General features: G+C 37.7%; 1 protein-coding gene across 3 annotated transcripts in view; it reads right to left on the bottom strand.

Moving 5' to 3' along the window:
* The window catches only part of LRBA (LPS responsive beige-like anchor protein), a 777,374-nt gene that overhangs the window by 73,347 nt on the left and 678,301 nt on the right, over positions 1-25,726 (bottom strand). For all 3 annotated transcript variants that reach the window (XM_055405330.2, XM_055405331.2, XM_088827977.1), the window contains exon 48: positions 10,788-10,955. In XM_055405330.2, the coding sequence (XP_055261305.2) occupies positions 10,788-10,955 (168 nt within the window). The remainder of the gene's footprint in view (positions 1-10,787; positions 10,956-25,726) is intronic.

The raw sequence follows: 25,726 nt of genomic DNA, 5'->3' as shown, positions 1-25,726 counted from the left end.
AAGATTTTTTCCTTAAAAAAATATTTATTCTTATTCATATCTGACTCTGAATTCAATTATCTTAAATTTTCCTTCTTTGTAATACTTCTTTCCCTGTTTTTTAGTTTTTTTGAAATGCTGGTAGAAGGAAGAAAGGTGAATGAATTAAACCATAATCAAAAAAATTAATCATCAGAAAATAACAAATCTTTATTTATTTGAACCTTGTCTGTACAGACAAGAAATCCATGTGTTAGTTATTCAGTCATGTTCAACTCTTTGTAACCCTACGGACTATAGCCCGCCAGGCTCCTCTGTCCACGGGATTTCTCCAGGCAAGAATACTGGAGTAGGTTGCCATTTCCTCTGTCAGGGGATCTTCCCGACCCAAGGGATCTAACCCACATCTATTGCGTCTCCTGCATTAGCAGGATTCTTTACCATCTGAGCCACCAGGGAAGCCCCACAGACAAGAAATAGAGCATATTAAAAGTGGTGACGGTAGAGAAAAGTGTACCAAAAATAAAGAAATAAAGAAGAATAAAGAGGTCAGTTAGAATAAAGTGCTCAAGATAAGAACAAATCCTTTAGTTGGAGGTCACAGATATTTAGGGAGAAAAAAGCATATTTGCCTGAAGAAATAATTCTTTCTGGTGTGTGACATATGCAAATACAGAGAGTTGTATATTGATAACCCAGCTGTTTTCTAAAAATTAAAAACAACATAAAAGTTTAATGTGCTGCAGGCTGTTTCTCTGATTACTCTTCCTCCTCTTATGGTTATTATTTCTATCGTTTAGTGCTTTTTTTATAGAGAGATTATTTTTATGATCACTTACTACACCATATGCATTAACCATTCATTCTAGAATAAAACTTTCTCTTGAGGAATGGGGCTTTTCCCAAGTAATAGGTGAATACATGACTTGTTTGTAGACAGCTTGCCTCTGTGTATGACTGTGTTCTAGATGAAAACTAAGTAGATAGTAGTGAACAGAAATAAGCAAAACTAGAGGTACTGAACAGAAATGTCTAGTCTGGTCTGCTTTAAATACTGCTGCTGCTGCTGCTGCTAAGTCACGTCAGTCGTGTCCGACTCTGTGTGACCCCAGAAACAGAAGCCCACCAGGCTCCCCCGTCCTTGGGATTCTCCAGGCAAGAACACTGGAGTGGGTTGCCATTTCCTTCTCCAATGTGTGAAAGTGAAAAGTGAAAGTGAAGTCGCTCAGTTGTGTCCGACCCTTAGCAACTCCATGGACTGCAGCCCACCAGGCTCCTCCATCCATGGGACTTTCTAGGCAAGAGTACTGGAGTGGCTTGCCATTGCCTTCTCCGACTTTAAATACTAGAGAGGCACAAATCCATCCTGATACCGTTACCATGATTTTGCAGGGATAATATTTTAGTATAAGCCAAGTGTATGCACAAACTTCCTAATACTAGAGACGTTAAAGCCTCTTAGAAAAACGAGATTCTGAAGGAAAGATGGGACAGTCTGGAGATGGGGTGGAGAGCAAATCTGAAGATGTGGAAGCTTTACAACTAGCAAGACTTGACAAGACTTGGGAGGCTGTCCTGGCATGGGGTTGCAGGCACAAGGCTGGCTGGAGATGGAGCAGTGGGAGCTGCCTCCCTGGGTTTCCATGCACAGATGTACGTTATTCTCAAAGTGCAGGAGGAAAAGCTTTATGAAGAGAGAGGCAGTTTGTGAACAATCTGTCCTACTTCCACACCACTCCGTATTCTGCTATGCAGCCTTTTTTCTTCGCAGCACTTGTTACTAACTGAACTAGTTTTTACTGTTGATTTGCTGTACATCGAGCTCCATGAGGGAAGGGGTTTTGACTGACTTTCTTGCTCATCACTGTATTTTTAGGACCTTGAACAAAATGTGTATTTGATGAATAAATTAATAATTAATGAAAGAATAAACTCTTCCAACTTATCAGCCCTTTTTCTTATCCAAACCAGCCTGCTGCTGCTAAGTCGTTTCAGTCGTGTCCGACTCTGTGCGACCCCACAGACGGAAACCCACCAGGCTCCACCATCCCTGGGATTCTCCAGGCAAGAACACTGGAGTGGGCTGCCATTTCCTTCTCCACCAAACCAGCCTAGAGCCACCATTTCAGCAATACCCCTTTAACAATTTCATTGACCAACTTCCACTCTCAATTCTTTTTTATATATATTCTACCATACTCCTATGGCCAAACCCCCATCTCTCTCTCTCCACATGTATAATTACACACACACATAACTTCTCTATTCAGTTTTTTTCTACATCTATTCTCCTGCTATTGAGAACAGAGAAAAACATGGAAAGGAAATAACTGTTTACATATTATCGAGCATCAGTTTAGCACCTATCGCTATATAAGGGATCTCCACAAATGCTACCTCACTCTTGGTACAAACTCTCAAAGGGGCAGTTGCCTTCCCACCTCACTCACGGACAGTTACTTAAACCAGTCCCCAGGCTAACCTTCGAAGAAGGCAATGGCAAGCCACTCCAGTACTCTTTCCTAGAAAACCCCATGGATGGAGGAGCCTGGTAGGCTGCAGTCCGTGGGGTCGCTAAGGGTTGACACGACTGAGCGACTTCACTTTCACTTTTCACTTTCACACAATGGAGAAGGAAATGGCAACCCACTCCAGTGTTCTTGCCTGGAGAATCCCAGGGACGGGGGAGCCTGGTGGGCTTCCATCTATGGGGTCACACAGAGTCGGACACGACTTTAGTGACTTAGCAGCAGCAGCAGGCTAACCTTCCACTCTACCCACACAAGACTGTATTGTTTCCTGCTGTCCAGGGCTTATCTATCTGTGCTCTGGATTTTGTTTTTTTTCCTTTTTCTCATAGAGCTCAGTGGTCCACTACATACTCTCTTTCCTATGACACATGCTTCTCTCTTTTTGGAGCTTTCCAATTAACAGAGAAACATCATAAATTACTTACCCGTTAAAAAAAAATCTCCCTCAGAGCTACTGGCAATGGATATGGGGTTTCTTTGTGGGTAATGACAAAATGCAAAATTAGACTGCAGTAATGGAGAAGGCAATGGCAAGCCACTCCAGTGTTCTTGCCTAGAAAATCCCATGGATGGAGGAGCCTGGTAGGCTGCAGTCCATGGGGTTGCTAAGGGTCGGACACGACTGAGCGACTTCGCTTTCACTTTTCACTTTCACACATTGGAGAAGGAAATGGCAACCCACTCCAGTGTTCTTGCCTGGAGAATCCCAGGGATGGGGGAGCCTAGTGGGCTTCCGTCTATGGGGTCACACAGAGTCGGACACGACTGAAGTGACTTAGCAGCAGCAGCAGCAATGCCTGTACAACTCTGTGAATAAACTGACACTAGTGTATACTTCAGGCGGGTGAATTGTGTCACGTGTGAACTATCTCTTAATAAAGCAGGGAAAAGGTCTTCTGTCATTTCCTTTCCTCACTGTGTTTAGTTGTTCATGTCCCATTCACAGCACAGCCCTCTTTAACCCAAACTTCTTTCTCTGATGATCCTTAGAATAATCCAATGAGGAATTTTCAGTTGTTTGTTCAATCTTCTTTGAGACAGATTCTAAAGTGTACATGCAGTTATGTTACCCAACTCCAACCCACTTAGAATACAGTTAAGATTACTTTTCTAAGATTGCATTTATTTTTGGCTGTGCAGGGTCTTCACTGCTGCGCCTGGGTGGGCTTTCTCTAGTTGCCGTGAGTGACAGGGGTCGGGGGGGCGGGTCGTGATGGGGTACTCTCTGCTCTCTCCAGGGCTTCCCAGGTGGCTCAGATGGTAAAGAGTCTGTCTGCAATGTGTTCGATCCCTGGGTAGGGAAGATCCCTTCGAGAAGCGGGTGGCAACACAGTCTAGTATTCTTGCCTGGAGAATCCCATGGACAGAACAGTCTGACGGGCGATAGTCCACAGGGTTGCAGAGTCAGAACGACTGACGACTCGCACACACACTCTTGCTGTGGAGCACGAGTCTAGGGCGTGCGGGCTTAGTCGTTCCGCGGCACGTGGACTCATCCCGGAGCAGGGATCAAACCTGTCCTCTTCACTGGCAGGTAGATTCTTCACCACTGGACTGGCATGGAAATCTGCTGAAATTACTTTTCAAGACATTAGAATTACCTTTTCCGGCTCCTCTCTCTTTTTGTCACCTTCAGCTCATTTCCACAAACCTAATTCCCCACCGTGGTCTCTCTGACTGACGTGCAGGAGGCTCACGAGGTTTCTTCCGCGCAGCTCTCCTTGGCTCACAACTCCAGCAAGTGTTCTTATTCACCCTTCAGTCTCCAGCTCCAGCCTCTCATTTCCCAAACACGCTGGAATCTGCAGTCGAGGCTCAGTGCCTGTCTCCAGACTGGTGCACACATATAGTGCGCTTATCTCTATCCTGAATTTATCACAGTATGAGAAGTGCTTATGTATCCATGTTTCTCCACTAGACAACACACTACAGCTGATAAGGGCAGGGACTTGCCTTTTCACTCTTTAACCCTATTACATAATTTAAGGTTGGTAAAAAGTTGTTGGAAAAAAGTTAATGACCTAGTCTTGTTTTTTGTTTTCTCCTTGTCTCACTTTACAATGAACTCTGTATGAATCCTCTGGGAAACAGTCTCTAATAACTTCTCTAGCGTTAACATTTTATGATTATTTTTTAAGATGCAACTGGTAATTCTTATTGTTTATAGCTGGGTTTTCTAACTCAAAATTTTAACAGTGAACAATATAAGAGAAGGAACTAACACTTGTTGAGTACTTATGATGGGAAAGGTGCCATGCCAGGCCTTTTTATCTATGTCATTTAAATCTGCATGAAATGGGCATCATTCTACCAATTCCACATAGAGAGACTCAGAAAGAGCTAAGGCATACAACTACAGCCACTGGGACCAGGAATCAAATCCACATTTACTTGTTGATTCTACTGTATCACAGTGTTGTGTCACAAAATTCAGAGCCATAATATGGAGTGGATATAATAAAAGATCACATTTGTTTCAATAACATTCAGGAAGCAAATATATATACTTATATGAATAATGCTAAGTAATGAATTGATGTAGTCCTTCAAGAATACTGAGTACCCACCATACTCAGAATATATTAGGTCATGTTTTTTGAGTGAATGTTGAATCTAATATATAATACATATGTATATAAATAAAATAGGGTGCAATGAGTTGGAAAACTCTTCAGTTAAAGGTTAATTTGCTAATAATTAACTACTTGGGAGTTGTGGGGGGAAAAAGAAGTCAAAGAAACTTAAAGCAAAAGTTTTAAACAGAGGTTCCCTGGTGGTCCAGTGGTTAAGAATTCACTTGCCAATGCAGGGAACATGGGTTTGATGAAGAGTCCACGTGCCACAGGGCAACTGACCCACAGGGCAACTACTGAGCTCGAGGGCCTACTAGTTGCAGCGAGAGCAGCCACTCAATGAGAAGCCCAAGCATTGCAACTATAGAGTAGCCCCCTCACTCACCACAACGAGGGAAAAGCCTGCACAAGACAGACCCAGCACAGTCAAAAATAAAATAAATGAACATTGAAAACATTTTTTTTTAAGTTTTAAATAGTCTTGAGAAATACTGATCATGAAAAATACTGAAAGCTTACTTGACATGGCAGTTTCTCAAGAAGTTAAAACACAAAATTACCATATAATCCAGCAATTCTACTTCAGAATATACCCAAAGACTTGAAAGCAGGGACTTGAACAAGTATTAATATACGCATGTTCATAATAGCTAAAAGGGGTAAGCAACCCAAAATATCCACTGACAGACAGACAAACAAAATGTGATACATACATATGATGAAGTATTCAAAAGGAGGGAAATCTGACCTATGCTACCACACGGACGGAATTTAATAAAATAAGGCCCGTTACAAAAGGACAAATATTGTATAATTTCACTGATCTGAGACACCTAGAAGAAACAAACTCCCTGAGACAACAGAAGAGTGGTTGTCACGGCCCAAGGCAGGGAGAAATGAGGAATTATTGTATAACGTATACAGAGCTTCTAGAGCTATTTCTCCACTGATCTCCAGTAGCATACTGGGCACCTACCAACCTGGGGAATTCCTCATTCAGTATCCTATCATTTTGAACAAAGCTAGTGGAGGTGATGGAATTCCAGTTGAGCTATTTCAAATCCTGAAAGATGATGCTGTGAAAGTGCTGTACTCAATATGCCAGCAAATTTGGAAAACTCAGCAGTGGCCACAGGACTGGGAAAGGTCAGTCTTCATTCCAATCCCAAAGAAAGGCAATGCCAAAGAATGCTCAAACTACCGCACAATTGCACTCATCTCACATGCTAGTCAAGTCATGCTCAAAATTCTCCAAGCCAGGCTTCAGCAATATGTGAACCGTGAACTTTCAGATGTTCAAGCAGGTTTTAGAAAAGGCAGAGGCACCAGAGATCAAATTGCCAACATCCGCTGGATCATGGAGAAAGCAAGAGAGTTCCAGAAAAACATCTATTTCTGCTTCATTGACTATGCCAAAGCCTTTGACTGTGTCGATCACCATAAACTGTGGAAGATTCTGAAAGAGATGGGAATACCAGACCACCTGACCTGCCTCTTGAGAAACCTGTATGCAGGTCAGGAAGCAACAGTCAGAACTGGACATGGAACAACAGACTGGTTCCAAATAGAAAAAGGAGTACGTCAAGGCTGTATATTGTCACCCTGCTTATTTAACTTATATGCAGAGTACATCATGAGGAACACTGGGCTGGAAGAAGCACAAGCTGGAATCAAGATTGCCGGGAGAAATATCAATAACCTCAGATATGCAGATGACACCATCCTTATGGCAGAAAGTGAAGAGGAACTAAAAAGCCTCTTGATAAAAGTGAAAGAGGAGAGTGAAAAGGTTGGCTTGAAGCTCAACATTCAGAAGACAAAGATCATGGCATCTCGTCCCATCACTTCATGGGAAATAGATGGAAAAACAGTGGAAACAGTGTCAGACTTTATTTTTTTGGGCTCCAAAATCACTGCAGATGCTGATTGCAGCCATGAAATTAAAAGACGTTTACTCCTTGGAAGGAAAGTTATGACCAGCCTAGATAGCATATTAAAAAGCAGAGACATTACTTTGCCAACCAAGGTCCGTCTAGTCAAGGCTATGGTTTTTCCCATGGTCATGTATGGATGTCAGAGTTGGACTGTGAAAAAGGCTGATCGCCGAAGAATTGATGCTTTTGAACTGTGGTGTTGGAGAAGACTCTTGAGAGTCCCTTGGACTGCAAGGAGATCCAACCAGTCTATTCTGAAGGAGATCAATCCTGGGTGTTCATTGGAAGGACTGATGCTAAAACTGAAACTGCAATACTTTGGCCACCTCATGCCCGAGTTGACTCACTGGAAAAGACTCTGATGCTGGGAGGGATTGGGGGCGGGAGGAGAAGGGGACGACAGAGAATGAGATGGCTGGCATCACTGACTCTGTGGACATGAGTTTGAGTGAACTCTGGGAGTTGGTGATGGACAGGGAGGCCTGGCGTGCTGTGATTCGTGGGGTCGCGGAGAGTCGGACACGACTGAGCGACTGAACTGAACTGAACTGAACTGATACAGAGCTTCAGTTTGGGAAAGATGATAATTGTGGAAATAGATGGTAGTGATGGTTGCATAACAATGTGAATATACTCAATGCCACTGGATTATAACTCAAACCATAGAAGAAACCAATATTTGAAGTTATGACATGTTAAAATGAAAGAAAAAATATAATTTGGTTAACACAAATATGTTAATACATATCTAAAGTCTCAAACGGTGTACAGTCACTAGTCATTGGGTGTTCATTTGTGTCTGACTCTTTGCCACCCCATGGACTGTAGCCCACCAGGCTCTCTGTCTGTGGAATTTTCCGGGCAAGCATACTGGAATGGGCTGCCATTTCTTTCTCCAGAGAATCTTCCCAACTCAGGGATCAAACCCACACCTCCTGCATCTCCTGTATTGGCAGGTAGATTCTTTACCACTAGTGCCACCTAGGAAGCCCAATTTCAAATATTCTACCAAGTTAATTTAACAAATATTCATTGTTAAATAAATTGTCTGACCACATGCTTAGAATCTGGATTTTGAAAATTTGGTAAGCAAAGATACACCACAATCTTCCAGATGTCTCCTGTTCAATACCATATCCACTAACCGTATGTGGCTATTTAAATTCACTACAATGAAACATTCAGTTCCTCAGCCACACTAGCAACATTTCAAACACACAACGGTCACACGTGACTAGTGGATATTGTATTGGGCAGCGTAGACACAATGAACATTTCCATTACCCCAGGAAGTTCTACTGGAAGTTCTATTGCTTTTCTGGATTATACTGCCAAAATATATGATAAACTCCTTTGGTAAATAACTGAGGTGTGAGAAGCAGGGTGGGTCAATCGAGAATAAACACAAAGAGCCAATTACACTGATCTAGCCATGAAATTAAAAGACACTTACTCCTTGGAAGGAAAGTTATGACCAACCTAGATAGTATATTAAAAAGCAGAGACATTACCAACAAAGGTCCGTCTAGTCAAGGCTATGGTTTTTCCTGTAGTCATGTATGGATGTGAGAGTTGGACTGTGAAGAAAGCTGAGCGCCCAAGAATTGATGCTTTTGAACTGTGGTGCTGGAGAAGACTCTTGAGAGTCCCTTGAACTGCAAGGAGATCCAACCAGTTCATTCGAAAGGAGATCAATCCTGGGTGTTCATTGGAGGGACTGATGCTAAAGCTGAAACTGCAATACTTTGGCCACCTCATGCGAAGAGTTGACTCACTGGAAAAGACTCTGATGCTGGGAGGGATTGGGGGCAGGAGGAGACAAGGACAACAGAGCATGAGATGGCTGGATGGCATCACCGACTCGATGGACGTGAGTTTGAGTGAACTCTGGGCGTTGGTGATGGACAGGGAGGCCTGGCGTGCTGTGATTCATGGGGTCACAAAGAGTCGGACACGACTGAGTGACTGAACTGAACTGAATGGAACTGATAGAGAAAACAGCTAGCTGGTGGAATGATTCACTTTTTAACTAGCAGCATCAGAGAGCTACAGAGAGCCATCCTTTCTCACCATAGCTTGCACAAACTTTAATGATGGGAAAGGTTCAGCTATATTGACTTGGACACACAAGTCTTAAAAAAAGGAATAGGACCCTCACATTGGGAGAAATAGTATTAAGTATTTTCATTGTAACTCTAACTCTACAGAATATAATGGAATTTCAAAATTAAAACTACTCAGATTTCATAGCAACATAAAATAATATATGCTTGTATGTTAAGTAAACAGGACGTAACAAAGCCAAATATATTCTGATTCCAGTCACAGAAGTAGAGATACAGATAATAACTAAAAAGGGATACAAAAACACAGAAATAGGCATTAAGTAATTATGGACATTTATAGCACCGCTATTCAAACTTGGTTAAAACAATAAAAAAGAAAGTAAATGGGCCTATTCAATTCTATTCTAATAATGCATTATTTACTGTTTGGTAAACAATTGCATGTTCGCTCAACCTCAGTTTCATACACAGAACTGTGTATATTTTGTGTTATGCAGTCAGTTGTTGCTCTAATAAAATAAAATGTCCCCTAGAAGGAACATTTTCAAAGAACTGAAAAACTGTGTCTTTTAGAGCCCATCTGATTCCGTTCAAAAATAAACTAAAAAACAGCAATTTCAACCTATGTGATTTAAGATAACTACATCAAATGAGCAGCACTTTTGTTTGTGTACCAATCTTCTTTGTCTAGCATATAAGCCAGGTGATGATGCATGCTGGCAAACGTATTTAAATATGTACTTTCATATACTGTCAACATGATAAGGTCAGAAATAGAATTATAAAGAAATACATCAAGTGCTAGTGAAAAACAACAAACCTCACTTACTACAAATGATGTTCCCTTTACAGTGATATACAATTTTGCCTATGAATCAAAACTCCCCGCTTTAATAATGTTCTCTTCTAAAATTGTACAGGCATATAAGATTTTATCTGTTCAATTTTACTAACATACATACATCTTTGTATATGAGGTATGTTAACCAGAAGAAGTATAATTAAATTAAAATACTTTAAAAAATTTAAGGCCATACACAGTCTTTTTGGTAAATACTGTATTTTTTAAAGCTGTGTTTTGAGTTTTACTTAAGAAAATCAATGACAAGGATAAAACAATTCTCAATAATGTCCAGCACTAACTATGATGATGAACGAAAGCTGCAGACTTTATTCTTAACTTCTATTTGGTTATATGTGTACTTATACATAAATATGTGTTTATCACATTTAACTAGATTGATGCTTATAATCTTATTTCTTCAACGAATTATTTTCCTAGTTCGTTAAACTAGTTAATAGCCTTAAAGGTTATAAAAATAATAAATATGATTATTGCTCCCTTAACGGGGTCAAATTGAAAAAGTTCTCATTTTATATTGAGTCAAACATTTTGCGAGAGGTTGGTTCTGGGTTCAAGTCCCAGCTAAGTCACTAACTTAAAGGCTATCCTGCTTACATTACTTTACCCAGCTGGTTTCAGTTTGCTGATGCTGCTGCTGTATCGTTTCAGTCGTGTCCGACTCTGTGCGACCCGACAGACGGCAGCCCACCAGGCTCCCCTGCCCCTGGGATTCTCCAGGCAAGAACACTGGAGTGGGCTGCCATTTCAGTTTCATCATCAGTAAAATGAAAGTGTGGGGAAGATGGCATTTAACAGCTTCTGGTCTAGAGATACATGCTAGACTCAATCAGGTAACCTACCTCTCTCAAAACAGGATCAGTTATAGAATTCAGATTAACAGCTCCTTCATAGGTCAGGTAATAGAATACATTGAGGGCTCGAACAGCCTCTGGTCCTTGCTGTTTATAGCCAAAAATGAGATCAATCCACTGGTGAAGCTGGCAGGAAACAAATTCACTCTCCAGGGCCTGAAAAAAAAAATGTAAATTTTATTATTATGCTGAATTCTATTTTTAAAAGGTACAGAGAAATTTAGAATAAGCATTGAAGTTTAACTCTGAACTGTGAACCACGTTATTCTGAAGTCCTTATTTTCCACTGGAATTTGTCCTCCTTTTCTATAATCAGAGACCCTGCAGCACTTGTCACACTGAATTACGAGAGGCTGCTTCTATTTCAGTGCTCATCTACTGTACTGTAAGCCCTGTGAAGACCAGCACTGGCTCTATCTTGGTCACATCTGTAACTCAGGACCTGGCAGCTACTCAATTTATGTTTCAAAGAAAGGTGGTCATACAATGTAAAGGCTAGTTTGAAACAGCAAATGTGAAAATATTAAACACTGACTATTCACTTGAAATATTTATAGTTTTTCTAGAATTAAAACATTTTGCTGCCTACTGCAACAACCGTAACCAAATCATTTGGTTACTTCAACTGAGTTTTTACACCAACAGATTAGATCTTGGGAGTGATCCTTGTAATTACTGTATTTATTACTCTATGTAATAATATAAAATTGGACTGAATATTTGATGCTATAAACATAACAGTGTCCAATAAATAATGAATGAACATAATCAAGTTTTCAGTAGAAATGCTGGGCTCAAGAGCACTTCCAATTCACCACCACATTCCCAGACTTACAAGCACTGTACCTAAAACACCGTAGGTGCCAATAAATGTTTGCTGAACTTAATAAAGTTTAAAAAGCTAAAGAGTTTTCATAAGCAGAGACTTGGTCTTTTTTTAAAGAAAAGTATTCATTTGTATATTATTTAATGTTGTTAAAAATTATTCCAACATAAAACCATGATTGGCTGGTCTATCAATAAATAATGTTGTTTGAATAACAGAGCTCTCAAACTCTGATGTTTAATTTGTACCAAATTACATCAGGTAATGTATCACACTGAAATTCTTATTTTCAGAGTCATAAGTGCATGACTGAGATGCATTTTTGGTGTGGCTTAATGCTATGTTATCAATATTATGAAAAGAATATTGCTGGTTTTAAAACAAAATTAACTACCTTGTCTAGCAAGCAACCAATAAGATATATAAATAATCTCATGACAAAAGATGTTCCAGAAGTTCACAGGTGTACACTTGTGTAGATATGTGCTTTATTAAAATGAGGGCCTATTAATAAGAAAACTGTTTATGGTTAAATTCAAATAATATATTTCCTTTAACTAATAACATTTAACACTCCATAATATATCATATATCATAAAGTGTAAAAATAAAACTCTAGACAATTCTCATATTTCAAAGTATACTTAGACTGAAATAAGCCTTAAAAATATTTAGCTAGTTTCAATGGAAAAGTTACTGTTTAAAGCATTTCCTATAAAACTCACTATACTTATAAATTTAGTAAACGGCAAACAGAGCACAAAACTTCCTCCTATTTGACATAAGAAGAGAAGGGATTGTAATAACTTTCAGCAAATTCCTATTTTAAAATGAATCTGAAAATGCAGGAACTTCTGATGCAAGTTGCACACAAACAATGATACATTTGTTTCATTAATTCAGGCCTTGGGTAGTGATGGGAGTGTGGGGCGGGGGTGGAGTACATGTTTAAAGTGACACATAAAAACAGCAATTGTCTTAATTTGTGTGCGCGCTCTCTACACAAAAGCCCTAAATATGTTCAAATTAGAGCAAGCTGCTTGATTGTCACTGCAGTCTCATGTCACATTAATGCATGACAAACATTAAACCATACACTTAAATGGCAATTTATATCATTTAAATGTTTACTGCCAGACTAGCTCATCACTCATTTAAATGTGACTTTCTGACAGCTAATTTCAGTTAATTTTCTCCAATTCACTTAATTAGAACTTTCAATCAGGGAAGGACCTGTACATATCTTTGAGCTTACATCCTTTTTAGTTGTTCAAAATCTGAGTTAATAAGCTGCTGAAAAGCTCTACGATAATAGATGAGCAAGTAATATCTCTTGAGTCTACAAAAATGTGTGAATCTATGAAGCAAACTCACAGTAGGTACTATAAGGAAGAACCTACACTTATTTATGTAAATAATACTCTCACCAGTAGTTTAAATAAAAAACGTTTAGTTCATATATACACACTATTGAAACGATAAAAAGAAACCCTGCATCTAAGCTAATTAAAAATTAATGATTTCAAAATTGTTTAATAAGATAAAACAGTCAGGAGTCTCCTGAGTGTCGGTGGTGTTGTGATTTCAGACTATAAAATTCCAGAAGGCTCAGCAAATGATGCAGTACAAATTTTCTCAATATTAAAGCTCTAAAAACTAGGGCAATTTTATTTTATGTGTTATCAAACAGAACTGTGAGCCTTTCTAATGTTGATTACTTTTTTATGCACATTCAGAATGCTGAAGTTGGTTAGATTTAGATGCGTAAACCTTTACATCTTGACACCACATCAAAATGTTCAGCAAAAGTGCTGAAATGACAGGCAGTATGCTCGAATTATGTCACAAACGTGCATACAGAAATGGCCACAGTGTCACGGTTCTGGCCTCCCCTTACCCTGTTATACTGGCCAATCCGTAAGGGGTTGCCCAGAAATTTATCACAATATTGGCAAAATCTCTTCCAGAAGTTGATACACACGTTACTTTTACGAATAAATTTTAAACACATTTTAAAAAGATAAAGCAGTCTTCAGTTCTTTCTCACAACAGAGTTTTTAAAAGGAACACACAAGGACAACTACCATGGATATATGGGAATTCCCAAAAGTTTAAAAATCACCTTAGTACAAAGTCAGTTCAGGACTTTAACATTCTTTTGATACCAATGAGTGACAACTGCCTAACCAACAGTATATGATAATAAACAAATGCAGTTACTGAAGACTTGATAGAAGAGGTAAGGACAAGCAGGAAGAAATTATTAAGGGTAAAAAAATATAAATAATTCAAAATGGAAAACCCTTGGAATACATTTTATAACTTCTGTTTTTGAGATTCAAAACCATTAAATGAAAAATTCTTTAATTTCTCTTTCATAAGATTTTTAAAGATACTCTTTATATAAATACTTGTTTATATATATATTTTGCATCACAGAACATTTAAAAATATGCCAGTGGAATACTAAGCATCTGAGATTTTTCAAAGCCTTTAGGACAGACAGTCCTCATTAAGACTGGAGTTAAATACGGTTTGCAGCTAGGGGATAGTAACATTCTTCCCATGCTGCTCTCAAACCTAACCAATCAATTGCTAGCACTCCCCTAGCAGGCTAGACATCATTTACATCCAATGTGTGCTCTGAGTAAAATTTGTAAAAAAGAAAATCCACTAAAATGTCCAACACAATACAATAATATTCAACCCATCTGAGTTATTATAAAATAAATCAGTAACTAATGTTCGATTGTTAAGGTTCAAGTAAGACTATGAAAAGACTACCTCATGAAGCCTCACATGAATTGTCAGTCCAATCCAGGGGGACTCATATTAGTCTTGACAAACTGTCTAGGGGCTGATATCTGTTTTTTTAATGAGATCTATTAAGCAGAGTCTAAAACACTTGAGATATGCTAAAAAGTACAGTATACAGATGTCAAATACAAACACTTATTAGTAACTTTCATTTGTTTGGTCCACATGCAGAACATCAACAAATTAAAGGCTTAATATTATAAAGAAAATAGTAAATTATTCATAAATAACTCATTTGTGTAGCCCTGTGTCAGAAATAATTATAACATATATGAATATGTGTCTAACAATAAATCTCACTGAAAGATCACAATCTACGTTTTGCTGAAACTAACCCATTAAGGAAATGAATTATTTATTGCTAAAAAATGTTACACAAAATTATTCTTGTCTCTTATAGTGGAGTCAAATAATACAGTAACTTAGGTAGAAATCATTTGCTTTTCCAAAAAATTTTAAGCTATTTGAGAATAAAAATTCTAAAATATAAAGCAATCATATGTTTAGCAATCTAATCATGCTTTAAAAATACTCTAGCAATTGCCTTTTATTTTTAAAAAATCAAATTTTTTCTAATGCAAAATTTAGATAAAAATTAAAAAAAAAACAATTTCAATGAACAAAAGAAATTATTAGATAATTGTTTATCTCACGATCAGGAAACCTTAATAGTGTATTATTTGTGTTTCTCATACTTGTAATTCCCAGATTAATGTTAATATTTACTTACACTTTTGCTAAATCTTCTCGTATCATGCAATTTTAGAAAAGCAGCTAAATAAAAGCTACTGGTATCTATAGGATAAATAATTTTCATAAAAATCAAATGAGCAGGTCAAATTTTATTTAAGTATAGAAATAATTATATAACCAGAAGGAAATAGGTTTCTGCAGCCAGGTACACATTTCTGCACCCCATCTCTGCACTATTTCTAACCCCAGGCTTTGAGAAGGCCTGATTCTGTTCCAATATACAAAATGCCATAGCTGTAAGTTTCAAATAAAATAAAAATCACTAACTAACTCTCTTGACTTGATATGCATTTAATTATAAGGTGCATTTAATCATATTTTAAATAGTTTAAAGCATAAGAATTAGTTTTGTGACTTTTTGTACATGTAATTAAGAGTCTTAATTCATTTGAGTGTACATAGTACCAAGTTTCAAAGGAGTTAATGTTTGGATTGGCAAAAATGTTAATATACAACATTATGAACTTGGAATTTTGAAGTATTTTTCATTTTAAATACATGTAATAAGGCCTTCTTATAACACATGCACACACACACACACACACACAAACAGATTTAAAATGAACTGGTCTGTTATGTTTGCATGTGCTGGATTTCAAACACTAGTGGTAATGTTTCCTTAACATTGATATATGACCTTTGTAATTTACATTGAAGAAAGCTGTTTTTTTCAGCCTAATTAGAACTGTTTCAAATTTTCCTGCTAAATATATGATATAAAGTCCTTTCAACTTTTTTATTCTAGAGTTTCTTTCCATGTCAACTTTGTTCCAATCAAAATATGCTTTGAATTAAATGATTTTGATTGAATATGTGGATCACATTTCACTTCTAAGATTTAAAGTCCAAAAAAGAAAAGTTTAGCCTGTTCAAACAAAGCAAGAGCAGCCACTTTGCGGAAAGCTATTCACATTTAAGAAGACTGACAAATTGTTTGTGTGCACCATTAGGTCTAGTTTCTGCAATAGTTGCCAGATTTCCTGTCCCTCTAATAAGATACATTAACTCCCTAAATGCTGGCTCTGAATTCATGAAAAATCCAAGGAACTCGAGCAAATTTTTAATTTACCTATAATTTCCTTTTTTGAAATAAACTGAAAAAATAGAAAAGAAAAATTGCTGTTACATCAAATTTTATGAGAAAGAAAGGTCAAGAGAAAAATCAAATACTGGACAGATACAAATTCAGAATGTGAATATGCTTTCCAAATGGGATTTTTCAAGATGTGACAAATTCACATTAATCCTTGTTTTTAAAAAATGCATTTAATTAACCGATTTAAGGATTACTTGTTCAGGTAACACACAACACGGAAAATACTAAAGTATTTGATGAACTATAAACTAACATGAGCTTAACATTCTCCCATATTGATTACAAATATATTACAAAATGGTTCAGAATTCAGATATTTACCTTAATGTAAATATATAACAAAAATGTAAAACAGATTTTATGTTACAGAGAAAAGTTTAACTTTGGGGCTTAAACAGTACGCGTGAAGCTCCGACATGAAGAACAATAATTCATGAATGCAAAGGGGGAAAATAAAGGAGCATTAAGGATCTAGAAAAAATTATGGGATGCTAAGAATAAAAATTATATCTGACAGTTGAAAAGAATGAAATTTAGTCAACAACATACTGAAGTGCGGACTGAAAGGCAGATAGAGAAATCACTGAAGGAGTTCTGCACTTCTAAACTGCCCTTGAACTGCTGGGCAAAAGAGAGATTGTGTGGCCAACAGCACGCAGCTCACCGCTACATTCACACCATTACTAAAGGAAAGTGAGTTAGGACCATATCTTGATATAACCATCAAGCACTTGTGCATCTTTTGGCAGGAGAATCATTCTGTCTACAATTGTTATTGTGCAGTTTTAAATGGAGTAGTCAACCAGCTGTTATATATTTTATACACTGAAGGCCATGTTTCCTTTGAAATTCATAGTTTTAATCTCAGCTGAAGTCTGTATTGCTGTGCGCCAAGATCAAAAGGATTAGGCAAACTTGTACAATTACCCTTCTTTTCAGAGAGATGATTTTTTTCTAATGTTTAAAATAGTCCTATACGCTGACATTTTATCCAACTATTTTATTTAGAGCTACAGAACATTAAAACATTTAATTAACATTTCAACCTTAGGTCACTCTTAATCTAAAATCTAGGAATTCACAATGTACAGATACGTTAAACTAGCTATAGTGCAACACACTTAGGGAGATGGAGCTTTTTAAAAAATTCTAATATGTAATGCTAGAGAACAATTAAAACTTGGGAATAGATATACCCATCTAATTAATCATTTGCTTACACGTCCATGCCCTGTTTCAGAAAGCAATTCACAATACTTATAGTAATGAATAGGTATCAATATAAAATAAATTTAACGTAAGTATGGCAATGCAAAACTAAGGGTATGAAGTACATAAAAATTGTGCCATGAAATTCTGTAGACTTGTTAGAGGTATGTCATGTATTTGACATTAAGCTTTCTAACAGGCAACATAAAGAAAGAAACAAGAACACTTATAAGAGTCAAAAGTGACTATAATGTAAAAACAAACCAGATGGCCTAGAAAAACACATTATTTCTATTCCTGAGATAAGAAATTCCTCCCGAGGCAATATGATGGAATCCAGGTATGTGACTCTCAGAGGGGCTGACTTAATCCTGGGGTAGATCTGAAGTATGGACAAATGGAGAAACTACATATTCTTCAGGCAATCCTGCATAAATAGTATTTCTCTTAGGTAAGGCATTGGATGGTAAATTCTAGATTACATTCTATGACAAGTACCTGGAATGCAGCCATTTTATTTTGTCAGTAAATGCAGAGCCACATGCTTCAACAACAGCTGAACTGAGTCATAGGGCTAATAATCCCTTTAAAATGTGAGCAAACAAATGCCTGTGTAAAAGACACAACAAGTCTCTATGGGAGGTAAGCCCACCTTCACTTGGAAGGGGTAGCTGTCTTCCTTAAGACTAGTTCAAGATTTTCCTCTGAAAGAAATTCTGGATAAAATTTCCCACATGGATAAATGGCAACAGAAGCTTCTAAATACCAATCATGATATTCAAATACATATCGATGTTAAAATGTTTTAAACCACTGTACTCAATGCTCAATCCTTTACGAAGAATTAGTAAAGTATCCTGAGAAAATTAATTTGAGGTATTCTAAATGGCTGTAATGTTCTCTAAGATAAACTAGTTATAAAAATACATACTTAAGAAAACAAAATACTAATCCAAAATTCTTTGTTATCGGCCTAAGTATAGGAAATAAAAGAATAGATTTCCTCTTCAACAATCATAGAAGAATGTATTAATTTGCCACTGGAACTGCTGGAGGTTTTAATTTTATAGTTGTTTATTAAAAGGAAAACAAAACCAAAAAAATTTAAACCCTTCCCATTTGCTTATCGGCATAGATCTGATAAATACTAGCAGTCTCTTGCCTTTGAAGATGGCCAGACCAGAATCCCTACTTATTGCCAGATGTAGTTTAATCCCACAGGGACTTCAGATAAAAACAAGGAGCTGTCTTCATGGCACCAACGATTCCCTGGACTGACTGCCATAAACTTATATTGGCAAATCAAAATTCTTGGCAAAATAGAACACTTATTATATCACCACTTCCAAGAATATCCAATAAAGAAAAACTTGAACTAAAGAATATGGATGCAAATGTTGAATATTTTTTTAAAGCACTGACAAGTTCAGCCAGAGAATTACATCTGTACTTACTTTGTGTGTTCAATTGTATACATGTACAATTTTACGTAAGTAGGGTAAAAGTCTCTTTTCATTCTGCAACTTTTGATTACTATCAGCAGCTCTGTCATCCATTCAATCAACAAACCTTTATAAGGTTTACTTATAAAGGTTTTACTATCAGTTCTGTTCTGTGCGAGGTTCTAGGGAAAATGAGATGAAATACCCCTTTGGAGAGTAAGGAGGTAAAAAGTCATCTCTAAGATGACTGCAGGGCTTCCCTGGAGGCTCAAATGGTAAAGAATCTGCCTGCAATGCAGGAAACCCAGGTTCAATCCCTAGGTTGGGAAGATCCCCTGGAGAAGGAAATTGGCAACCCAGTACAGTATTCTTGTCTGGAGAATTCCATGGACAAAGGAGCCTGGCAGGCTAAAGTTCATGGGGTGACAAAGAGTCGGACATGACTGAGCAACTGACTTTCACTTTTTTCAAGATGATTGTAATAGCTTGTGTGAGATGTACTGAGAACCCTGATCAAGAAGGTAGCAGCAGGAGTGAAGAAGAGGGACAGATTTCACAAAGATTTAAGATGTAAGTTCAAAGCTGGTAGAGGTGATGGAATTCTAGTTGAGCCATTTCAAATCCTGAAAGATGATGCTGTGAAAGTGCTGCACTCAGTATGCCAGCAAATTTGGAAAACTCAGCAGTGGCCACAGGACTGGAAAATGTCAGTCTTCATTCCAATCCCAAAGAAAGGCAATGCCAAAGAATGCTCAAACTACCGCACAATTGCACTCATCTCACACGCTAGTAAAGTCATGCTCAAAATTCTCCAAGCCAGGCTTCAGCAATACATGAACTGTGAACTTCCAGATGTTCAAGCTGGTTTTAGAAAAGGCAGAGGAACCAGAGATCAAATTGCCAATATCCGCTGGATCATGGAGAAAGCAAGAGAGTTCCAGAAAAACATCTATTTCCGCTTCATTGACTATGCCAAAGCCTTTGACTGTGTGAATCACAACAAACTGTGGAAAATTCTGAAAGAGATGGGAATACCAGACCACCTGACCTGCCTCTTGAGAAATCTGTATGCAGGTCAAGAAGCAACAGTTAGAACTGGACATGGAACAACGGACTGGTTCCAAATAGGAAAAGGAGTACATCAGGGCTGTATATTGTCACCCTGCTTATTTAAGTTATATGCAGAGTACATCATGAGGAACACTGGGCTGGAGGAAGCACAAGCTGGAATCAAGATTGCCAGGAGAAATATCAATAACCTCAGATATGCAGATGACACCACCCTTATGGCAGAAAGTGAAGAGGAACTAAAGAGCTCTTCATGAAAGTGAAAGAGGAGAGTGAAAAAGTTGGCTTGAAGCTCAACATTCAGAAAACAAAGATCATGGCATCTGGTCCCATCACTTCATGGCAAATAGATGGGGAAACAGTGGCTGACTTTATTTTTCTGGGCTCCAAAATCACTGCAGATGGTGACTGCAGCCATGAAATTAAAAGACGCTTACTCCTTGGAAGGGAAGTCATGACCAACCTAGACAGCATATTAAAAAGCAGAGATATTACTTTGTCAACAAAGGTCTGTCTAGTCAAGGCGATGGTTTTTCCAGTGGTCATGTATGGATGTGAGAGTTGGACTATAAAGAAAACTGAGTGCCAAAGAATTGATGCTTTTGAACTGTGGTATTGGAGAAGAATCTTGAGAGTCCCTTGGACTGCAAGGAGATCCAACCAGTCCATCCTAAGGGAGATCAGTCCTGGGTGTTCATTAGAAGGACTGATGTTGAAGCTGAAACTCCAATACTTTGGCCACCTGATGCAAAGAGCTGACTCATTTGAAAAGACCCTGATGCTGGGAAAGATTGAGGGAATGAGGAGAAGGGGACAACAGAGGATGAGATAGTTGGATGGCATCACCGACTCAATGGACATGAGTTTGGGTAAACTCCGGGAGTTGGTGATAGACAGGGAGGCCTGGTGTGCTGCAGTCCATGGGGTAGCAAAGAGTCAGACATGACTGAGCTACTGAACTGAACTGAACTAAGATGTAAGTTCTTACTTATACCACCAACTGATTACCAATGTGAGAGGTGAAGGGTGACACCCATATTTCAATTTGGACCTTGATTATTTCGGAGAAGGCAATGGCAAGCCACTCCAGTACTATTGCCTAGAAAATCCCATGGATGGAGGAGCCTGGTAGGCTGCAGTCCGTGGGGTCGCTAAGGGTCGGACACGACTGAGCGACTTCACTTTCACTTTTCACTTTCCACTTTCACACACTGGAGAAGGAAATGGCAACCCACTCCAGTGTTCTTGCCTGGAGAATCCCAGGGACGGGGGAGCCTGGTGGGCTTCCATCTATGGGGTCACAAAGAGTCGGACACGACTGAAGTGACTTAGCAGCAGCAACAGTTTACATGGTAAAAGATTAATTCAGTTTCGAACTTAGTATTAATACTTTGAATTTTCTTTTATAGATTTGAATTTAACCCTAAGCCTATCTTTATGTAAATCTGCTAACTATAATAGAAATTTGCATACTGCTTTAGTATTAAAATATGTCTATGTTCAATACTGAGATGTCTGAGCCAAAAAAATTCTAGGCAACAAAATAACCATCAGATTTTATACCAGTGATGTCCAGCAGGAATATAATTCAAGCCAGGTATGTAGTTTAAAATGTTTTAGTAAATCATTTTAAAAAATAGGAAAAATTAATTTTCAACTTTATATATTTAATCAAAAATATCATTTAAACATATAATCAATATATAATTATTTTGCATTAAATCTTAGAAATCTGGAGTACATCTTATACATAAAGCACTTCTCAATTTAGACTAGCCACATTTCAAGTGATCAATAGCCACACGTGACTAGTGGTTACAACACTGGGCAGCGAAGCTTTACTCAGTTCCAAGTACTGACTCTGCATTCATATTTTTACAGCGTTTTTATATAAGAGTGAATTCAGGAATTAACAATATTTAACACTTAAAAAATACAGCTTCTCTTACTTAAAAAAAGATAAACATTACAAAGCAAAAAGCACCTGCAGCAGACATACAGCTTTGAAGTGGTCACTACGATTCTCAGTGCCACAAAGAATGGCTATATTTTAGGACATGACAGCAGAGATGTAATATCTTCACTTGTGAAACAGATGTAATATTCTGCAATGTATATTATTCAGCCATTTATAAACAGCTGAAGAAATGTGGCAGCATTCAAAACATGGCACTATGAATACTCTAACAATACAAGTAAAAGTCTAACATTATCAATTATGATGTTATCTGTAATCACTCCATCCTTGAAAGTTCGTAGTTAGAATTCTAACATACTATCTTTGCAGCTGTGCCACCGATATACTTTAAGAACTAACAGATAGCCACAGATTACAGTTTAGTATAGGAAACACAATGTTTGCAGAAAATCTGTTACATGAAGTGAGTAGACAATGTGGATGCATTCATAAACCTCATAAATACCTCACTTCATTAGCAGATGACACTAGCCTCTGTTTGCCCACTCCTAGAAACCCCATAACATCTATAGTAACAGTCTATGATTCTCTGAATCACAATAAACTGTAGGTCTGACTCTTTCTGAATCATTGATGGAATAATGACTAGTAAGTACAATCAGTCTTGTTTAATTATTTTTAGGTAGCCATGAATACGCAGGCAATATGAGATCAACAGTGTAAATGGCTTAAAAGAATCAAGTATATTTGTTACTTATGCTTACTTACCTCACCTTAACTTCTTAACTAATCTCTCACTTGTCTATTACAGGTACACCACCAAAAATGTTTTTGCTAAAATTACCACCTCCATCACATCCCCTTCATCACTTCACCTCTCAGCACTGTGATACTTAGGTTTCTAACTCTGTCTTCTCTAAGCTTCCTTGATAACATCCCTCCAGATTTTCTTTCTACATTTCTGAATCTCCTTCTCACTTTTTAATGGAAGGCCTTTCTCATCTGTTGACATCATCAGTATTCGTTATCCTCATGATTCAGTCCCAGGCTGTTTCTGACGGAACTCAGACCAGATGAGCCAGACTTCAGCTACCTCAACTGACTATCATGACCATCTCCAGGGTCTCAAGTCCAAAACGTCTGCCTCGGGTAATGTAAATGTTATATATATATAATACATTATATATATTATATATTACATTATACATTATATATTATAATGTTATATATTATACATATTATATATATATACATAATATATACAAAATGAAGAATTGCTTCTCTTAAACTTGCTGTCTTGCTTGCTTTTCTGATGATGGATGTAAACTTTCCTCCAGTTAACTAATTCAGAAATGGAGCAGTCATCTGGACAGCTTTTTCTTCTCCCTCCAAAACATTATCTACTCAGATAATAAACCTTCCAAGTATCTTCAAATTTGTTTTTTTCTTCTCCTGTGACTATCTTCAGCTCCATGCTTTATTATTTCTTTGCCCAATTATTCTAACACTATCCAAACTGCTCTCTTTCTCTCTAAAATCCCCCTCCCCTCATTCAATTCCAATCTAAAACCTGACCAAGTCACCACTCTCTTTACAACTTTCTAGTGGTTCTCCTTCCTCTAAAGCAGGGGACCTCAGAAGAGCCACTAAGATCACCTAAGAGGACTTGCCAAAACGCAGATTGCTGGGCTCCTGCCCACACAGTTCCTGTTTCTATAGCTCTGGAGCTGAGCCCAAGATATGCCTTTTTAACAAATTCTCAGGTAAGACTGATGCTCCTGGTTTGGTAACCACCTTGTGGGCACCACTATCCCAGAGATAAAAGTCCATCTGACTTACAAGCCATTACGGATTGTTCATACACTCTGCCCCAGCCTCCTCTGTCCGTGGGCATCACTCACAGTCTCCTGCACACACACTGAACTCTACCTTCTGAGTTAAGCTGAGTGCATGTGCTATACTGTACTAACATCAAGATCTTTGTTCACGCCGCTTTGTATCTCTGTAACCCCTTTTTGTCATCCTGCTCCTTCCTGGGTGAACTGCTACTCATTCTTAAAGACTAAAATCAAATGTAAGTTCCTTGGGTGAGGCACGGTCCAACCTTTCCAAGGTAGCAAAATAAGGCATTTCCCTTGGGCTACAGAGTAAAAAAAACAATTATAACTATGTATGGTGACAGCTGTTAACTAGATTTGGGGCGATCATTTTATAAAATACAAATATTGAATCATTTTGTTGAACACTGGAAAGTAATGTTATACATCAATAATAGTCAATAAAATTAATATTAAAAATGAATACACACAAATAAAATAGGAAATGCTTTAATCGTAGCCTGTGCTTTTTCTTTATGGTATATACCACAAGTATTATATTACTTGTTATATGATATATTATCACAAGTTATATATTTATTTTTTAGTTTCTTATTTACTATTCGTCTCCCTCACTGAACAATATGGTGCAAAAGGGCAGGCAATATGTTGTCTTTCTCAGTGCTATATTCCAAAGACTAGTAAGTTGTAGGCACTCACTAAATATTCATTGAATGAATAAATAAACACATCACTTAATCTATTTCTCTAATTAGTTACTGCCACGTCTGTTTGATCTTCATAATGTCAGCCCCAAAGGGCAGGTGTCACATTCTTCCAATTTTGTGATCACAGACCTAGTTACCCAGTAGGCCCCTAATAAATGTCTGCTGAATGAATGAACGGCATTTAAGAAATTCTTGTGATTTAGCACAATTCAGCATCTATGCTGAGGGGCTATGATCTTAAAACACTGTATAAGAAGCATGAAATTAACAATAGAAACTTTATCCAGCTGATACTGTGCTAATTTGGTAGAGTTTTAGAAAATGTGAAGAATTTCTGTGATTACTAGCCAAATGATTTGCCTATAGTTAACCATACAATCAAATTCGGGATAGGCTGATTACATGGAAAAAGGAAAAAGTGAAGTGCATATTAAAGTATCATCTTTCATGTTTTCTTTTTTCTTGAACAATGTCAGGAAGATGGATGCAAATGAAGTCATTCATAAACTTGACAAGGCCTCTAGAAAGCCAACATATTATGCAAGGAAAAGGTATCTGTAGGTCAACTTATAAGAAATTTACTACCAACTAAAAAACATTATAATTACACTGGCACTTAACATTTAGTGATTGCATATAATGTGCCCGTTTTATGTTAAATGTTCTACATGGATTATTTTATTTAATCTTCATAGTAACCCTATGAGATAAGCACTACATTTTAAAAACTGTTTTACCAATGAGGTTAAGAACGCTAAGTAAATAGACTAATGTCACACAGCTAGTAAATGTCAGAGTTGCAACCTGAACTAAGATCTGACTCCTGAAGCCATGATAGTACACATCCTTTTGAAAAATTCTGAAACAGACTGGTATATGCCAAAGTTGCACTATTCTAAAAATACAAAACCTTTTATACTAAGAATTATTTTTAATGGGTTTCACCCAATACCACTGGGTAATGCTAGCACTTTTAAAATTAATTTATTTTAACTGGAGGATAATTACTTGACAATATTGTGATGTCTCTTGCCACACATCAACACGAATCAGCCACGAGTACGGATGGTGTGTGTCCCTCCATCCTGAACCACACTCTTTCACCTCCCTCGTCACCCCATCCCCCTGGGTTGTCCCAGAGCACCAGCTTTGGGTGCCCTGTTTCGAGCACTGAACGTGCACTGGCCATCTATTCCACATGTGGCAATGTAAATGCTGCAGCGCTGTTCTCTCAAATCGTCCCACCCTCGCCT

The sequence above is a fragment of the Moschus berezovskii genome, chromosome 19, assembly GCF_049115385.1.
Source record: "Moschus berezovskii isolate FMDL1 chromosome 19, NW_MosBer_1.0, whole genome shotgun sequence".
Taxonomy (NCBI): domain Eukaryota; kingdom Metazoa; phylum Chordata; class Mammalia; order Artiodactyla; family Moschidae; genus Moschus; species Moschus berezovskii.
This window is presented reverse-complemented; position numbering and strand designations above follow the sequence as displayed.